Here is a 15741-nt window from a genome sequence, read left to right on the forward strand (position 1 = left end):
AGGAACAAAGAGAATCCATCACGTTGTCTTCTGTATCAAATACGCACCAAAAAGATATTCAGTATCTTTTGAGAGATATCAGATGCAAAATGCCTCTGGGCTATTGTCACTACCAATTTCCAAGTTCCATAATTTGTCTGCAAAGGATTTGAGATTACCATTAAGTTACTTAAGAAGCTGAAGGTACTTCTCAAGCGCAGACTGATCACTGCAAACAGCCACTGGAACAGACTTCTGTATCATAGAAAGAAGAAAGCACAAAGTGTATGAAGTTCAAACCTACTGCCATTAACTGCTTTGATTTAAAATACTTCAGGTCTTCAGCTGAACACAAGACAGTTTTTAGCAGTCTCTTCCCCTCAGTGGTTAAATGAGAATTCTGCAAGCTCTAAGTGGCAAAATGCTATATGCAAAACTAAATTGTTGCATATATTCTTAAGTTGTTATTTTGAAAGCACAGACCAGCCCAAGTTCAAACATTAATTGCTTCAGATAAACAGCGTTGGAATGATTTTACCCTTTTGATTAACACTTCCTTGTAGCAGATGTTTACATGAACTGTCAGGAACTGCCAAATGCCAGATAAGATAGCTACCCCTGCCTACGCAAACAACGCTGACACACATACGCAACATCAAACAAAACAGACAGTTACAACAATGAACAAACTATTTTATTTTTGTTGATAGATAAGAACATCCCATTGAAAATAAAGAATAAAAAATATATTCTGCTACAACACTTTGAACACTTCAATCTTGCGCTATAGCACATGGTGAAATTCCGGTACTGCAACATCACAGTAATCCCTGTGCACACGGGTGCACAGAAAACCTTGAACAAATATTTATACCCACAATAGTGCCATGTACAAAAGTGTCATTCCATAAGGGCCAAACAGAAAATTTAAACATCTTTGTTTTTCTTATGCCACTGGCAAATGTTTTCAGTCAATCACTTCCACTTAAATCATATGAGAACTTTTTACGCTAAAGAACTCAGAAATTCAGCATAATAAAGCGTGGAAGGAGTAAGGTATAAACAATATACTGAACATGTGGGGTATGATGTTTTCCTCAATGTATAACTAACTTTCATACGGTTACACCAACAATCAAGTCAGTATTTTCCTAACACAAAGAGAAAATATTCTGCTTCTCCAATCAATGCTCTGACCTTTTCTTACTATAAAGAGCACGCTTGTATTATTCATCTAAGCATACACGCACCACAAAAGATATGCAAAACAAATCAATATAGATAACCTTTAGTGTTGAATGTCTAATGATGTAATAATAAAAACAATTCTCAAAGTCCAAATTACTTGCTAAATAAAAGTTGCATTGTAGTCACTTAAACTAACAAAATACTTTTGACACTTGTGAGCCACAAAATTTATTATTTTGCAGCAGTATCTCTGCTGAAACCTGAGAAGTATCAGACTATTGGTAAAGTAAGGCATTTTCAGAAAAGGAATTTGTAAAAAATAGATTTATACTATATGCTTTCATATAAAAAGGCAGTAAGAAATATAATAAAACCTACCATTTTAGGACTACACCTTCCCTAGCAAATAGTTTTTATCACTTGCACTATTACATACAGTACATTCAGTTTCCTACACAGAAAGTATATTTTCTTGTCCCTGATGCACATTACGACGGGCAGTTACAACAAACTGCTTTATTATCACTACTCATTCTTGCAGCTTATACAAACAGCACCAATTTTACCCCAAAAAGGCTTATTGGTTATATAGCAGGACTTCCTTACAGGAAGCTCAAAACATCAGAACCAAATATGTCTTTCCAGAAATACACCAGAATATATGGCTCAGAGTTAAGGGATGAATAACCAAGAGTATTGCATAGTACAGGGATCTCGCCTGTATCAGTAAAGCCACTCTTCGATTGTTTGTCACCTTCTGACTCCAAGAACGGACAACTAAACAGGTGCTAATGAATATGAAAGTAGTACACAAGTAAATTTACTGGTAAAAAAAAACAACAAGAAATTGTACAGTTCTCTCTGGCACAGTGCAAAGTACACATTAAAAAACTGAATACATATGTACAGTGTGTATGTATATTTTTATATATATATAGTATGTATTTCCCTGACACACACACGTGTCATACACATACCCATGCCAAACTTAGCAAAAAGATGGAATGTTTAAAATGTGGATGTGTCGTTCCAGTTAAGTCAGCCTATCCCAGAAATGGCTGTTTATACAGCCAATATGCCCTTCCATGAAACAAATATTTATTGCCTGCATAAACTGACAATATACCGTACATTTGTCCTCATAACTTACCAAAGGACTGATAATCACACTTTATAAAAGCTTGTATTTGTATTAAGCCCTTTCCTCCATAACCCTTCTCTGCCCACACCTCCATTCTCCATGACCAAGTCATATGGCTATTCCCTTCATGGAAATTTAGGAAGAATAATCTAGAATAACATACTAGAGCATTACTCTGCTGGAGGACCAGACACAGTATTCACTACAGAGATGAGAACTTCTATTTTATATTTTTCTTGCAATATAAAAGTTTACAGCCACCCCTGTAAAAATTATTAACACCTGATGCTGGTTTGTTTTATTATTTTCCTTTGGGATTCAGCTGTTTTGTTCTGAATATGAACACACTGGCTGAAGTCTGTAACAGAGAACGCACTTTTCTGGATTCAGAGAGCACTATTACCCACCCTGCCCACCCCCAGTATGATCAACCGTCCTTCCCTGCAAACTTTCTGAAATAGTTCACGAAATACTAGAACGTAATACAGACATTCAGGATAGAGAGGGGGGGAAAAAAAAATAATCTTTTTTACATTTTGAGAGCACTTTTAAAAAATAAAGATTATTTATATTAGCAAAATAGTTTCAAATAAAGACGATGTCTGTGAACCTGAGAGCTTAGTGTGATACGAACACACGTATTTGTGGTATCCCCACTGGCTAGTACTTCCCTTGTTTAAGTCTTTCAATGTGGTAGCACAACTTTAGGGCAGGCCCCAGCTTCAGTCCCATGTATTTCATTATCATATCACTCCTCAGTAAGAGCAGTGCCTTCCCATCAATTTCCTGCAGAAGGAAGAGAATAAACACAACAACATACAACTACTTTAACAAGCTGCATGGTAAAACTGGAAAATACATTACATTTGTTTATACTGTAGTAAAAATTTATCTTCTATACATAAACAGTAACTTAGTATAACTTGATATTTACAGAGGGCCACTGAAATTGAATTTATTTTAGTATTTTTTTAACGTATGATTAAAGTATTTAAGATGCTAAAGAAAATTATAGCAAGTAAAAGAAACTGACCAAACAGCCCTCAAAATCAGGTACTAGCTGGGAAAAAAGTGAATGGGTCAAGGGAAAAAAAAAAAAAAAAAAAAAAAAAAAAAAAAGCTGCAAAGGAAGGTCTGTGCAGTTAGAGATTAAATGATCCAAGCACTGAGGCCTTGCACTGAACCTTGAACACAGCTGCGGGAGGATTCTGGCATGCGCATGCAAACAGTCACATGGAGGAAAGGGCTACAGACCATCTAAATCTGTGAAACAAGACAGATCTATGTCCAGGTTAAACCAGATTGTAAGGATCAAGACCAAGGACAACTTAGTCAGATCCCGACTGCCTTTTTGAGAAGCTGCTGAAATGCAACAGTCCTAAGCTATTAGTAGCATTACATACTGTAGTCAGGCAACTAGTTCCTTAAAACACCATAAAGGAAACCACTCTGTCTGACTTTTTTTAAACACAAACCTGACAAAACAAGTCACGTTTAGTCTTGTTATACAACTAAGAATGAAACATAAGACAGGAAGCTCTGTTAAAAGTTATTTTGAGTTTTCCTTCCAATCCAGCTTTATCTGAGATTTAACTGTTAGTAGAAGCTGGTGCCAAATGAGGGTGAAACACTACTAAAGAGAAAGACAACCTCTTTTTGGAGGGCCACATATACAATAAAGTAAGAAAACAGCTCTTTGCTGAGCAAACTGACATAGAAAAGCACAGTGAGAAGGAAGAGAGGAGATCAAAAACAGCACAGAGAAACAGACACAGTTTATGTCTCTAAATATGACATCTAGTTAGGTCTTTTTTAAAAACAGATTAATTAAACATTTCAGATGTTTCTCTGAATTGTATTATTAATGATCAAGCGTAAAGCTAATGAGGTACAACAGGATAATCAGTCTCCAAAACAGACTGTCTTAGAGAGGTGTCATCTATGTAGGCAAAATGCCCCATACTGTACATGAGAATGCCATCTTCTCTACAGTTATCACAGATGTTGGCCATTAGAACCTGGGTACTTCCAGCACTGGAAGTATTATTCCATATAAGCTGGAAAGCAGTGGGTATTTACTTTAGTCTAACAAGACGAGAACACAGAGAAAATATACTGCAGGAAGAGTTCCAGGTGGAAAAATAATTTTCAGACACCCTCTAACATACGAGCAGAGTCTATTCTACCTTCAATTGCAAACAGAGTGATAGACACGATAGCTGTAATTTAAGAGATTAACGCAACACACAATCTACTAGAACAGAAGGGATATGCATCATACATGTCTCCTAAAGAGTTCTGCATGTGGAGCTAGTGCCTGTGGATCAGCTTCTTTCACAAAACGCATTACTTCCTCTATTGACCAGGTGGAAGGATCCTTATTCAATATTCTTGAAGGTTCCCTTTTCAGTGAATTCAGATCTGGTCCAGTCGTGGAACTTGCAGCTTTTAGTATAAAAATATTGTGAAAGGAAGAAGTATCATTAGTCCATACAGGGATAATATTTCATTTTACATAAGACATTCTTAATATTAACGTGGCTTTTATTATGCATTCTTTTCAATATACTAAAACAAATGATATTTTATTTTCCTCCAAATAATATTGAACTGTTCCATTTGTCTTTAAATGCCTTATATAACTGCAAATATTTACAACAGCATAAACATTAGCACTATGACATACCTCGAGGGATTAGTCCGACTTGTACTTGGCTCCTGGGTCCCAAGATGCCATTAATTGGGAATGTGGCAAAGGCAAGTTAAGCTGTGCAGACAGCAGGAGGGACAGGAGGAAACCCTATCCCCGTATTTCAGCAACACGGTAAGAGTTGGTAAGATGCTCAGGAAGTGAGCTGCATATAGCTAGCCCTCCTCAGTCCGGCCTGCTGCAGGGTCCGTTAACAGCAGTGAGAGGAAGGTGCAGCAGGCAAGACCCACCCCCAACCCAGCTTGCACCGCAGCATTAGTTCTAATAGGCTTAAGTTCTGCATTTGCAGTTACGTTAGCAAGCCTGACATGCTTGGCAACAGCACATTTCACTCCATATGCAAGCTTTCCTATGGCAAAGAACTTCTTTATTCATAACCCTCAGACTTCGTACGTTAATAAAAGCAGCTCTATACTTTGGACAGTTTAGTTATACAGCATACCTTCAATCCGCCTCTGTATTCGATTCCTACTAACTTCATAGTAACCGCTGCTCCCAGCAGAGCTCAAGGACAGCCTGCGCAGGATTGGGGCTGAATTTGAGGTAGCAGTCACTGGCTGAAGGGAATTTCTGTAATATGCTGCACTCCCTGAAGTACGATATTCTGTGGAATTTCGACGGGCAGGGCTTGAAGGATTTACAGAACTAAGTGCAGAATCCATAGAGTCCTCAGAAAATCGGTGTTCTTTGGAAGTGCTGTTTTCTTCTACAGGTAATGTTTCTGCTACACAAAAAGTAAGTATTAATATGTTCAAAGTTATGGACATTATACCTTTGTTATTTAACTCCTTGCTATGTTCTCTTGAAGATACCAACATATCATAAATCTGTTAACAAATCTCTTGCGAGACAATCACTGCTGCTCAATGTTTGCCCCTTTTCCTTAAGTTTATCTCACAGGAAATTTTTAATATAAATAAAATGTCTCATGTTAACTAACTATTGTTTAATTTGTTCTAAACAGCAGAGGGAGTCACTAACTTCGTAACAACACAAGTGGACAATTATCATCTCTAGATCCCAACATATTCAGACACAGAGGCCATCATTAAAAACTGAACAGGTTACAGTCAAAGCCACAGCAGGCTGTGAGTGCCCGGTACAGCACACTAGTGTAACACGTTTTGACCACAATGCCACATCTACACACAGTTAGTTCTTTGCACAGGGCAGGGTCCATGAGCACAGACTCTGGAAAGCTAAGGTACATGTAAATTACTGAACCCACTGAGCAAGTATAAAAAAACCAGAATCAGGTCTCAAAAAGGGAGTATAACAACATTCTCCTTTTTACTTCTTATCACTTAACAGCTAATTTCTACTGTGCAAAACGCAAACACCTGCTTAGAAGACTCCTGAAATTTTAGAACCTGTCAATACTGTTTTGAAGCCAGATGAGCAGACTTCAGCGGGTCCCTTTCCCTGTGCCACGAGACAGGAGCGAAGTTTGCTTGATTAGTGAAAATTCCACTCTCAGTCAACTAAATTCAGGTCTGATAAGGAGAAAGATGCTATGAGAGGGGAAAACTCCCCCAAATCAACAAGAACACCACCACTTCATTGTCTAGCAATCATATGTATTCTTCTCTGTTTGCATCAGGCCAATATCTAGCCCAAGAAAGAAGTTGGAAGCATGATGTACAAATCTGTACGAAACAAATGCTGCCTTGGCAGGAGAGTTAAGAGCTGGAAAATACAGCTAACAGGTTCACAGAAGCGTAAACCCCACACTACCATCTTGAAAATTACTCTAGTGAAGTTATAAAACATATGCTAGTGAAGCAGCATATTCTTTGGGATAAGAACTAGTACGTTCTGCAAAACAAGTTCCTGAAATAAGTTTTTTTACTACTCTTCTTATATGACAACTTTCAAGAATTTCTTGGGCAAATACCCAAGTAAAAGTAAAGGAAGAGTTTCTTCCTAAAAAACCCAGTGAGCTTCTCAAGCATGTTTTCAACATGCTTCACAAGGCCTCAGATTCTCTGCTGAAACCTGTTTAAAAGTGGAGTGCAGTGAGTGTCTACAGTTAGCCTGGATCTGGGGCTGAAATGTAACAGTTGCTCTGTCACCCAATGACCTCTCACCAGCCAGGAAGGGGAATTGAGAAAGGGAGGGCAGACCCATGGGTTGAAGCAAAAACAGATTTAATGAAACAGGACTACTACCAACAAAGGTATACAAATCCAGCCCAATGAATATCCAGCCATCACAACTGACAGGAGAGCAGTCCTCAGGAGCAGGGAGAAACCAGAGGAGGAGCAGGAGGAATCCCAGCAAGACACCAGCCAGAACCCCACTGGAATCCCACAGGAGCTCGCCTTCCTCAGCAAACCTCCCTTTACGATGACCATGACATTACGGTACAGGCTACACCCGTAGCTAGCTCAGGTCAGCTGCCCTGGCTGACTCAAAACTCTGTCAGCCTGCCCAGCACAGCTGGGCTGCGATTCTAACCCAGTCAAATCAGGACAGCACTCCACCCCTTAGCCCATACCATTTACATCATGCCCACATCACTACTCTTCTTTCCCATTTTTCCAATACGCATATACAGACAGGTACTAGTCTCCTGCTCATGGGTTATTTTTCCAAAAGGTTCATTGAATTAATTCAGTCCAGAACCGTGGATTCCATCTATCATCGCAGTCTCTCAGGGCAGGAAAGATGGTACAAATTTCATCGTGGCTCATGCCCATGGGTTGCAAGTCCACCTCAAGGAAGCAGTCCGATGTTACTTGATAAGGTTAGCTCCAGTCATCACCACTATGTTGGCCTGAAAACCACTTAATGAGCACCATTGGTATTATATAACGATTAACACCATACAGCTCAGAACTGAGCCAGGAGAAGCCATGCTTCAGTAGCAATGACTTCTGAAGCAGCTCTAACTCCTTCGTATGCTGCCTGTATTTCTTTTTCAGTCGGACTATAGTTGGCCTTGCAGCCCTTGCATCTTCGACTCCAAAATCCCAGGGGTCAACCTCAAGTCTTCCCTGGTGTTTTTTGGCCACAAACTCCAGGTAGGACCATTATCCCCAGCTGCAGAATAGAGCACATTTTTATTGTCCTGTCCTGTTTGGACTGGCCCAAGGGATACTGCATGTACAATCTCTTGTTTGACCTGTTCAAAGGCCTGTTGTTGTTCAGGGCCCCAATTAAAACTGTTTCTCTTCTGTGTCACTTCATACACAGGTTTCATAATCTGGCTGTAACTGGGAATATGCACTGGCCAGAAACCCTCAATGCCTAAGAAAATTTGCATCTCCTCCTTGTTCTTTGGTGGAGACACAGCTGTCATTTTGTTAATCACGTCCATCAGGATCTGGCAACGCCCATCTTGCCATTTGATTCCCAGAAACTGGATTTCCCTTGCAGGTCCCTTGACCTTGCCTCTTTTGATGGCAAAATCAGCTTCTGGAAGAATGCGAATTACTTTCTCCCCTTTCTCAAAAACCTCTTCTGCTGTATTACCCCACACAATGATGTCACTGATGTATTGCAGGTGTTCAGGAGCTCCACCCTTTTCCAGTGCAGACTGAATCAGTCCATGGCAAATCGTGGGACTGTGTTTCCACCCCTGAGGTAATCGATTTCAGGTGTACTGGACACCCCTCCAGGTGAAAGCAAACTGTGGCCTGTACTCCACCACCAAAGGAATAGAGAAAAACGCGTTAGCAATGTCACTAGTGGAGTACCACCTGGCTGCCTTTGACTCCAGTTCGTACAGAAGTTCTACCATGTCTGGCATGGCAGCACTCAGCAGTGGTGTGACTTCATTCGGGCCACGAAAGTCCACTGTCAGTCTCCACTCTCTATTGGACTTCTGCACTGGCCATATGGGACTGTTAAAGGCTGAGCATGCCCCGCTGATCACACCTTGGTTCTCCAGTTGATGGATCAGCTCATGGATGGGGATCAGGGAGTCTCTATTAGTATATCGTCACCAGTGCCATTTCAGACTCATTTCTGCTTCTACTACTGTCAGTTCCTGCGATCCTCCCGCCACTCCAGAAATACAAATGGAGTTCGTTCCTTTGTAATTTGATGGCATTAAGGTGCATTGTGCACCCGTGTCAACTAAAGCCTTATATTTTTGTGGTTCTAATGTGCCAAGCTATCAAACGCACACAGTCCAATACACATGGCTGTCCCTGTCCTCCCCCTAGGCTGGTGGCAGGGTGCCTCTAATTTTGAACAGTGCCTGTCGTTAACATTTGCATGCGAGCAGCTCACATGGACTACACTCTCATCACCTTTACTCACACCTCTTAAATTAGGATCTGAAGCCCATCTATGCTGTCTGCAGAGCTGCCCTCTGGAAACTGGAGCAGCACTTCTCCTGACAGGGCCCCTTTTCGTGCTCATTTTACCTTATAATTCATTGATATGTGCCTGGAAGACCAAGGTAGGTTTTCTATCTCATTTTCTCGTGCCTTCCCCATGGTTACACAGGAAGAACCACAGGGTACCTCATGATGTACAGTTTCTCTTGAGCAGGCCTTACAGGAAAAAACTTGCTCCTGTTGGCCGAGACATACATCGGTACAGATGGAGTGGAACCTATCCTCCAACTGGGACAATCTTTCCAACACTTTACCGATCAATTCCATGTATTTATCAGATGTTCATTCTACAGTACAGATACTGGCTGGTGGAGAGGCAGACATATTATCTGCTTATTGTCACAGCCAGTCATCCATTTCACTCACCATTGGTGTCTCATCATCCAACTTGGGTCAGCTGCCCTGGCTGACTCAAAACTGCTAACAGCCTGCCTAGCATGGCTGGCCTATGATTCTGTCCCAGCCAAACCAGGACAGCGAGGAGCTGTTAAGCGTATTTTGGTCCTCAGACGCCATAATCCTGAAAGGGAACAAAGGCACTCAAAGAGCCAGCTCCTTACTTAGTGAATTCAGTAAGGGAAGATCTGCAAGATGATGTAACGTCTTTTATTAAACTTGACAGTCATGGAATAAAGCAGCTTTTATGGACACAAGCCCTTCTCTTTCACATATACAACCCTCAAAACAACCACTGCAAAAGTTTTTAGTTTGTTAGATTTGAATCACAATAGCAAAGAAGTGGCTACTGAGGTTTTCAGAAAAAATAAACAAACAAGAAAACTTCTTTACATTTGTCACTTGAAGTAGTTGCAGCAACTTACCAAAATGAAAACCAAAACCCATCATTCTATAGAGTTTTGAAGACTTTAAGAGATGTAGTCAATGACACGCACTATAAAATTAAAGGGTAGTCAACCAGGGGAAGATTAGAACTGTGGAGAATAAAACCACGAACAGAAATCTCAGTTCAAGGCCAAAAGGCAGAGGTGATATTTTAAATAGTGACAGCAAAGCTATATGAAGGAGCCTAAGGTGTAACTGACTGAACCTGTAGATTCAGATTTCAGAAGCCTTGAAAGGTAGGATGAACAATGGAAACTATACTCCCCAGCAGGAAGTTTCAACCAGGGTATTTAAGCATAGATCAGCCAACTCCACATAACATCTTAAGAAAAACCCTTTTTGTAGTCAGAGTAAACAGAGGTCTCAAATATATTTTTTTTTTAAATAATTGTTTTACATAATCTTTGTCAAGATTTCTGAAGGCACATTTTTTAAATTGACTGTATTACAAAATAATTTAATTGTATTTATTCCAATTATATCCCAGTTTTCTTTCTCATGTTATATATCCCAAAGATACATAAAGATCAACTCTGCTTTTTTCCCCAAGATACCAGCATTTGAATTTATCCTACTGTAAATTCTCAATTCACATGATCGAGGTGAAAAAGCTGGCGTATTTCCCAGGGCCATCATCTTTTAGAGAAGGTATTTCTGTTCAGCAACTATAGTGTCCAATCGACTTCCCTTTCCATCCATCTAGCTTCTCTACAAACAAAACGCATCTGCAACCTTGTCAAAAAAGTGGTCAACTGGTGTAACAGCTGATTTAAAATCACATCTAGCAAATGGAGCTTTGCAATCCATGGAGTAACGAATGACACACTTCTCCTACCTCGACATTTTGAGCAGTTGTGAATACCAGCAGTATGCAAAGTGATGGGAGGTTCCATCAGAATGCCTGATCTCTGGGTAGATTAATAAAAGGCCAATAAAAGGCCTCATGTTTCAAACGTAAAAATGACAGAATGTTAAAACACTGGAGGCCTTCGCAGGAATTGGATGGTTTGTTTTCTTCAAGCTCCTCTGGGAATTAGAAGGCAGTTGTTCTGCCTCATACATAATGGGAATGATGTAATCAGCCACAGCAGTAAGAACACCCTGTTTATAGGAGGAGGGAGACAGTTATTCCCCACCCCCACCTCCTTTATCTTTCATAACTTTAAGAAGAAACTGTTAGTGAGCAGGAAAGATAGCAAAATCTGCAAAACATGTCCCTGAGCAGATCAGAAGGAAAATGAGCTGTTCGAAAGATCCTTTCCCACAATTATTCCATTTTTCCTTCAAATGATATTTCAAAACAACTATTTCAAGACAACTACGTCTCAATGGAACCAGAACTTTTTGGGGGCAGATCTTTCTTGCTAACCAACCCATGACTGACCGCTATAAAATTACCTCCAGATTTTCAGCACAGGACATTGCCCTAATGGGAAACACACAACACTAGAGAACACTTTGCCTCTTGAAATGCACAGAGTACAAATTCAAACCTCTGAAACCATGGCAAAACACTTACTTTAATTATTTTTTATCCAGGTAACTGTACTTTATAATGAACTGTTGATCTTAAAATGTATTCTAAGGAATACACTGACTTCATCTGTAAAAGGGATCCATTAGCAAAGAAGGATTAAAAAGCAGCATGTGTATGCATGTTTACTTTGAAGGAGATTTCTTACAAGATAATGCAGATCTACTCAAACATTAGTTTTGCTCCAACTGAAACAACTTAATTTGAGTACAATTAAGTGCTCTACACTTAGTAAATTACCTAGCAGAAATATCTGACCTAGGTGTACAATCTATCTGTGTAATTAAGCCGGTACTCCTTTTGGAAAGACACAGAAATCAATAATCAAAGCGGAACTGTATTTCCTGCTGCTGTTATTATATACAAAGAAGTCAATATGCTACATATATATAAAATGGTAAGATGTACCATTTTAAATAAGCTATAATTTCAAACATTTTAATTTTATATCCTTTTCTTCTTAAACTGTAGTCCTATGATTTTCTGCACAGAAAAAGAGATCATTCTTTCCCCACTGATGCTAATAGACACAAAATCTCCAAAAAGAAGAAAAAAATAATATGAAGGAAGAGACAACTAATCCCTGCCGTATTTCAAAAAAGCCATTGGAAATGCTGTGCAAGTATCCTGCAGCAAGAGAAAGTACTATCAGCTGGGACAAGTCAACATCAACAAGTTACTGTGGCTTAACCAGTTAAGAAGCAAATGCAGAGTAAAGGCACATTTTCCTAAGTCTCACTGAGGTTTAATCCTAGATGCTTTACTTCACATCTGAGGCAGACTAAGACCAGACACGTGCTCAGTTACTGTAGCTGAGCTGCAGTGCAGGAAAAGGTGCTATTCATCAGTGAGCTAAATCAATCCAACAGCCAGGTGCTTCGTGGCTCCCCTGGCCACGGCTGCATTTTATTCAACTCTTAACTCTTCCCTGTGCTCATCCCAGTCCACAGTGAGTCAGTTCAGAGAAGTAAACTGCAAACTACTCTCTGCTTCACCAAAATATTTTCTGTGCTTTTGCTTGCTGGTTCAGCTTACCACCCAGCTGGAGGGCCTAGGACCCACTGCAGGGACAAGGAGGCAAGGGAAAGCAGAAGCAACACAACTTTCAGTGGCAGCTAGCCATAAACTCAGCTGAATTGTATCATCAAGCTACACCCTTACTCACCTAATAGCCCCAGCCTAGAGTTATTAAGAGTTGCTTCTATTTCATCTCCTAATCCATTCCATGGCAACTGGTTTCTGCTAAATAGCCATACATGAAGCAGGCTGCTTCATCCGTCACCTATTTGCCTGAGCCCCTCACAAAAAAGGCTAGCAGGTTTAGGAGAAGGACTGCTGGAACTTGCAGTAGATCTTCCTTAAGTGCAAAAATCTGTGCCAGTGATCAATAATTAACATACTTTCACCCTGACTTGTCAAAGGCTAGAGACAAACCAGACATATGTTGAACTCGGTCCTTTTTGACTGGAAATACTGAAACCATAAATAATCCTCATATATAACACCGACATAATGTAATTACCTTCAGATGGATGAGCGTCATTTCTGGGAAGCTTAGGAGAAAGAGGAGCAGTGTACGGTGGAGAGTCCTGAGAGTATCGTTTAGCACTCCTGCTTTCAGGTATTTCTTCTTTTGCTGTGAAGAGGAAAGTCACCACCTATTATTCTAGCATAAAGCTCCTCATGGGGAAAATCCAGGGACAAAAGCAAAGACATATATCAACCATTCACCAGGTTGCATTTCAGTTTCTTGTGTCACACAGACTCAGTCATTTTAATACAAACTTTCAAAGCTGAAGTACAGCTTAGTTTATACCGTCATCACCCAAATTACCTTGACCCTGGCTACTTTTCTGAGAAGAGTTAAAACTCATGACATTTACATGACAGAAATCATAAACATAATTTCTCTGTTAGAAAGGGGGTGGGGGGGAATTATTTTCTAAAGCAGCACCCAGAAGACAGGCCCACCTATCAGACAGCTGTGAGGACGTTTCACACGCAATGTGAATCTTCTGAAATTACCGTGACATCAAGGTTCTCTCAGCTGTGGCTCCTGGTAACCCTTCGGCTGGGATTTGTAATACCAGGCCCTGCAAATGACCTGATGGGAGACCTTGTGCAAGTCACTTCCCCCTCGCTCTACACTCCCAGTGCAGCAAAAATACTGGCCTCATACAAAATATCACAAGCAGCCACCTGCAAATCCCACCTTTTCTACTAGAGGACTGGAATGTATATAGGAGAATACAAAATTTTTGGAGCCATCACTGAGTAAGGCGAATAAAGAGGGAAGAAAGGACCTCTTACTGGTGTGGGAAGGGCTAGACTGAATTCCCTTTCAGGGCAAACCCCTTTTCATAAGGCAGTAAGTATCTTTTTGTAAGTTTATTTTATGATCTAAACATAAATGTATCAAATGAAATGTGAAGTTTTGAGCTTGTCCTTTTAGCAGTATCACAGTGGTACAATAAATACGTTTCCTGGCTTGGCTACATGGAGGAGTTTGCTGAACAAAATGATTTCTGCACATGTGGTATGAGCTATCACATCCTGTCAAAGCACTACTGCACTGGAACCAATTCACTAAGAACTGAAGCGTATTCATTTCAATCAATCCACGTCACAGAAAGAGATTAAAAAGTTTCGTGAAGTCGCCACACTTCTCAAAAATAACTGCACTTGAAAATAACAGTTGTTTAACAGTACCTGGTTTGTTCCTATCGTACTCCATAGGACTATGGGCACATCCCATGTACGGGCTGAAAGGCTGGCTACTAAAGAGATTATCACACTGCAGGCTGTGGCAGAGTTTCTCCAAGAAGCGGAGGACAAACGATGCGCTGTTTACAGAAGGAAGATTGATGGCGTGCTTTTCCCCATCAAAGGAAGCTGTGAATAAGAAGATGATGTCAAACACCCCCCAAGCATCATGACGCACAGTAAAACACCACCATTAACTTAAAGGAGAAGACATCCAGATTTGATTTAAACCACACAAGACATGAGAGGAGTAAACAATCATTCTGGTAGTTTAACAAATTTACACCCAAAGGACTGATTTGACCTTCCGTTGGATCCATGCCAGCTTAACTTTGCTCTATGGGAACTGATTTTAATAAAATTACTTTGGATTCACACCAGCATTATAAAACTTGTAACTGCTCCCTCATCACCAAAACCTTACATGTAATTTCTGTTGTTTATAAAACAGCAAGCTCTTCACCACCTATTTGTAGGAGAAAACACAGAAAAGACCCTTTACAGTTCTTGCTAAAAAAAAAAAAAAAAAACAAAACAAAAACTCCTCAAAATTAAAAAAAAAAGGGAAACAATTAACTTGAAGATTTTTTTTTTCTCAGTTTCTAACTGAACTGAACATACCTGTGGTAATGTGCTAGTATCCATTACCACTGAAATTGTGACTACATAAACTGTTTCGCTATTCACTATTTTATCACTAGAGAAATCTGTCGTGCTGTCAACAGTACAGCGGTCAAGCTCCCCTTTATTTCAACGGGATCTAGGTGGCAGAGATACCACAACAGCCAGAAATGGATCTGGTGTCTTTTAAAATGAGTGATTACAAAGAGCCTGGACATGTACCTACAATCTTTTACTTGTTGACCTCCTTCCTTGCCGCCCAGAGTGTTGCAGCTGATGATTTTTTTTTTCTGAAAATCAGTGAAATTTTGAAAAGACTGAATACTACCAATATACAGGTACATAATTCCCATTAAATTAGCCGAAACTTTTAGTTACTTCTGATTACAAAGACATTACGACAAAGCAGGAATGAACTTGTAATTTAAGCTTAAGGCTAGAAAGAAGCTGCATAAACACCAGGTTTATGCATCAATTTGTCTTCTTGGTTTTCAGCCTGTCACACAGCTTTCTGTTGTTAACATAAGTTTCCAAACGATAAGTAGAGCTTTCAAGAATCACATTTTGTTGGTAGCAGATGCATTTAAAAAAAAAAAAAAAAATCAGAAATGACAAG

At 39.9% G+C, this 15741-nt stretch overlaps 1 protein-coding gene across 1 annotated transcript in view; it reads right to left on the reverse strand.

Moving 5' to 3' along the window:
• Positions 1-2916: 2916 nt before the first annotated feature.
• Positions 2917-15741, reverse strand: part of SCML2 (Scm polycomb group protein like 2) — a 72107-nt gene continuing 59282 nt past the window's right edge. Inside the window, exons 14-18 of the mRNA XM_086464784.1 lie at positions 14451-14633; positions 13264-13377; positions 5461-5742; positions 4590-4753; positions 2917-3094 (exon numbers count right to left, since the gene is read on the reverse strand). Coding sequence (XP_086320910.1) covers positions 2969-3094; positions 4590-4753; positions 5461-5742; positions 13264-13377; positions 14451-14633 — 869 coding nt within the window. The 3' untranslated portion in view covers positions 2917-2968. The remainder of the gene's footprint in view (positions 3095-4589; positions 4754-5460; positions 5743-13263; positions 13378-14450; positions 14634-15741) is intronic.

Source organism: Leptosomus discolor, chromosome 1 (assembly GCF_034619465.1).
Source record: "Leptosomus discolor isolate bLepDis1 chromosome 1, bLepDis1.hap2, whole genome shotgun sequence".
Taxonomy (NCBI): domain Eukaryota; kingdom Metazoa; phylum Chordata; class Aves; order Leptosomiformes; family Leptosomidae; genus Leptosomus; species Leptosomus discolor.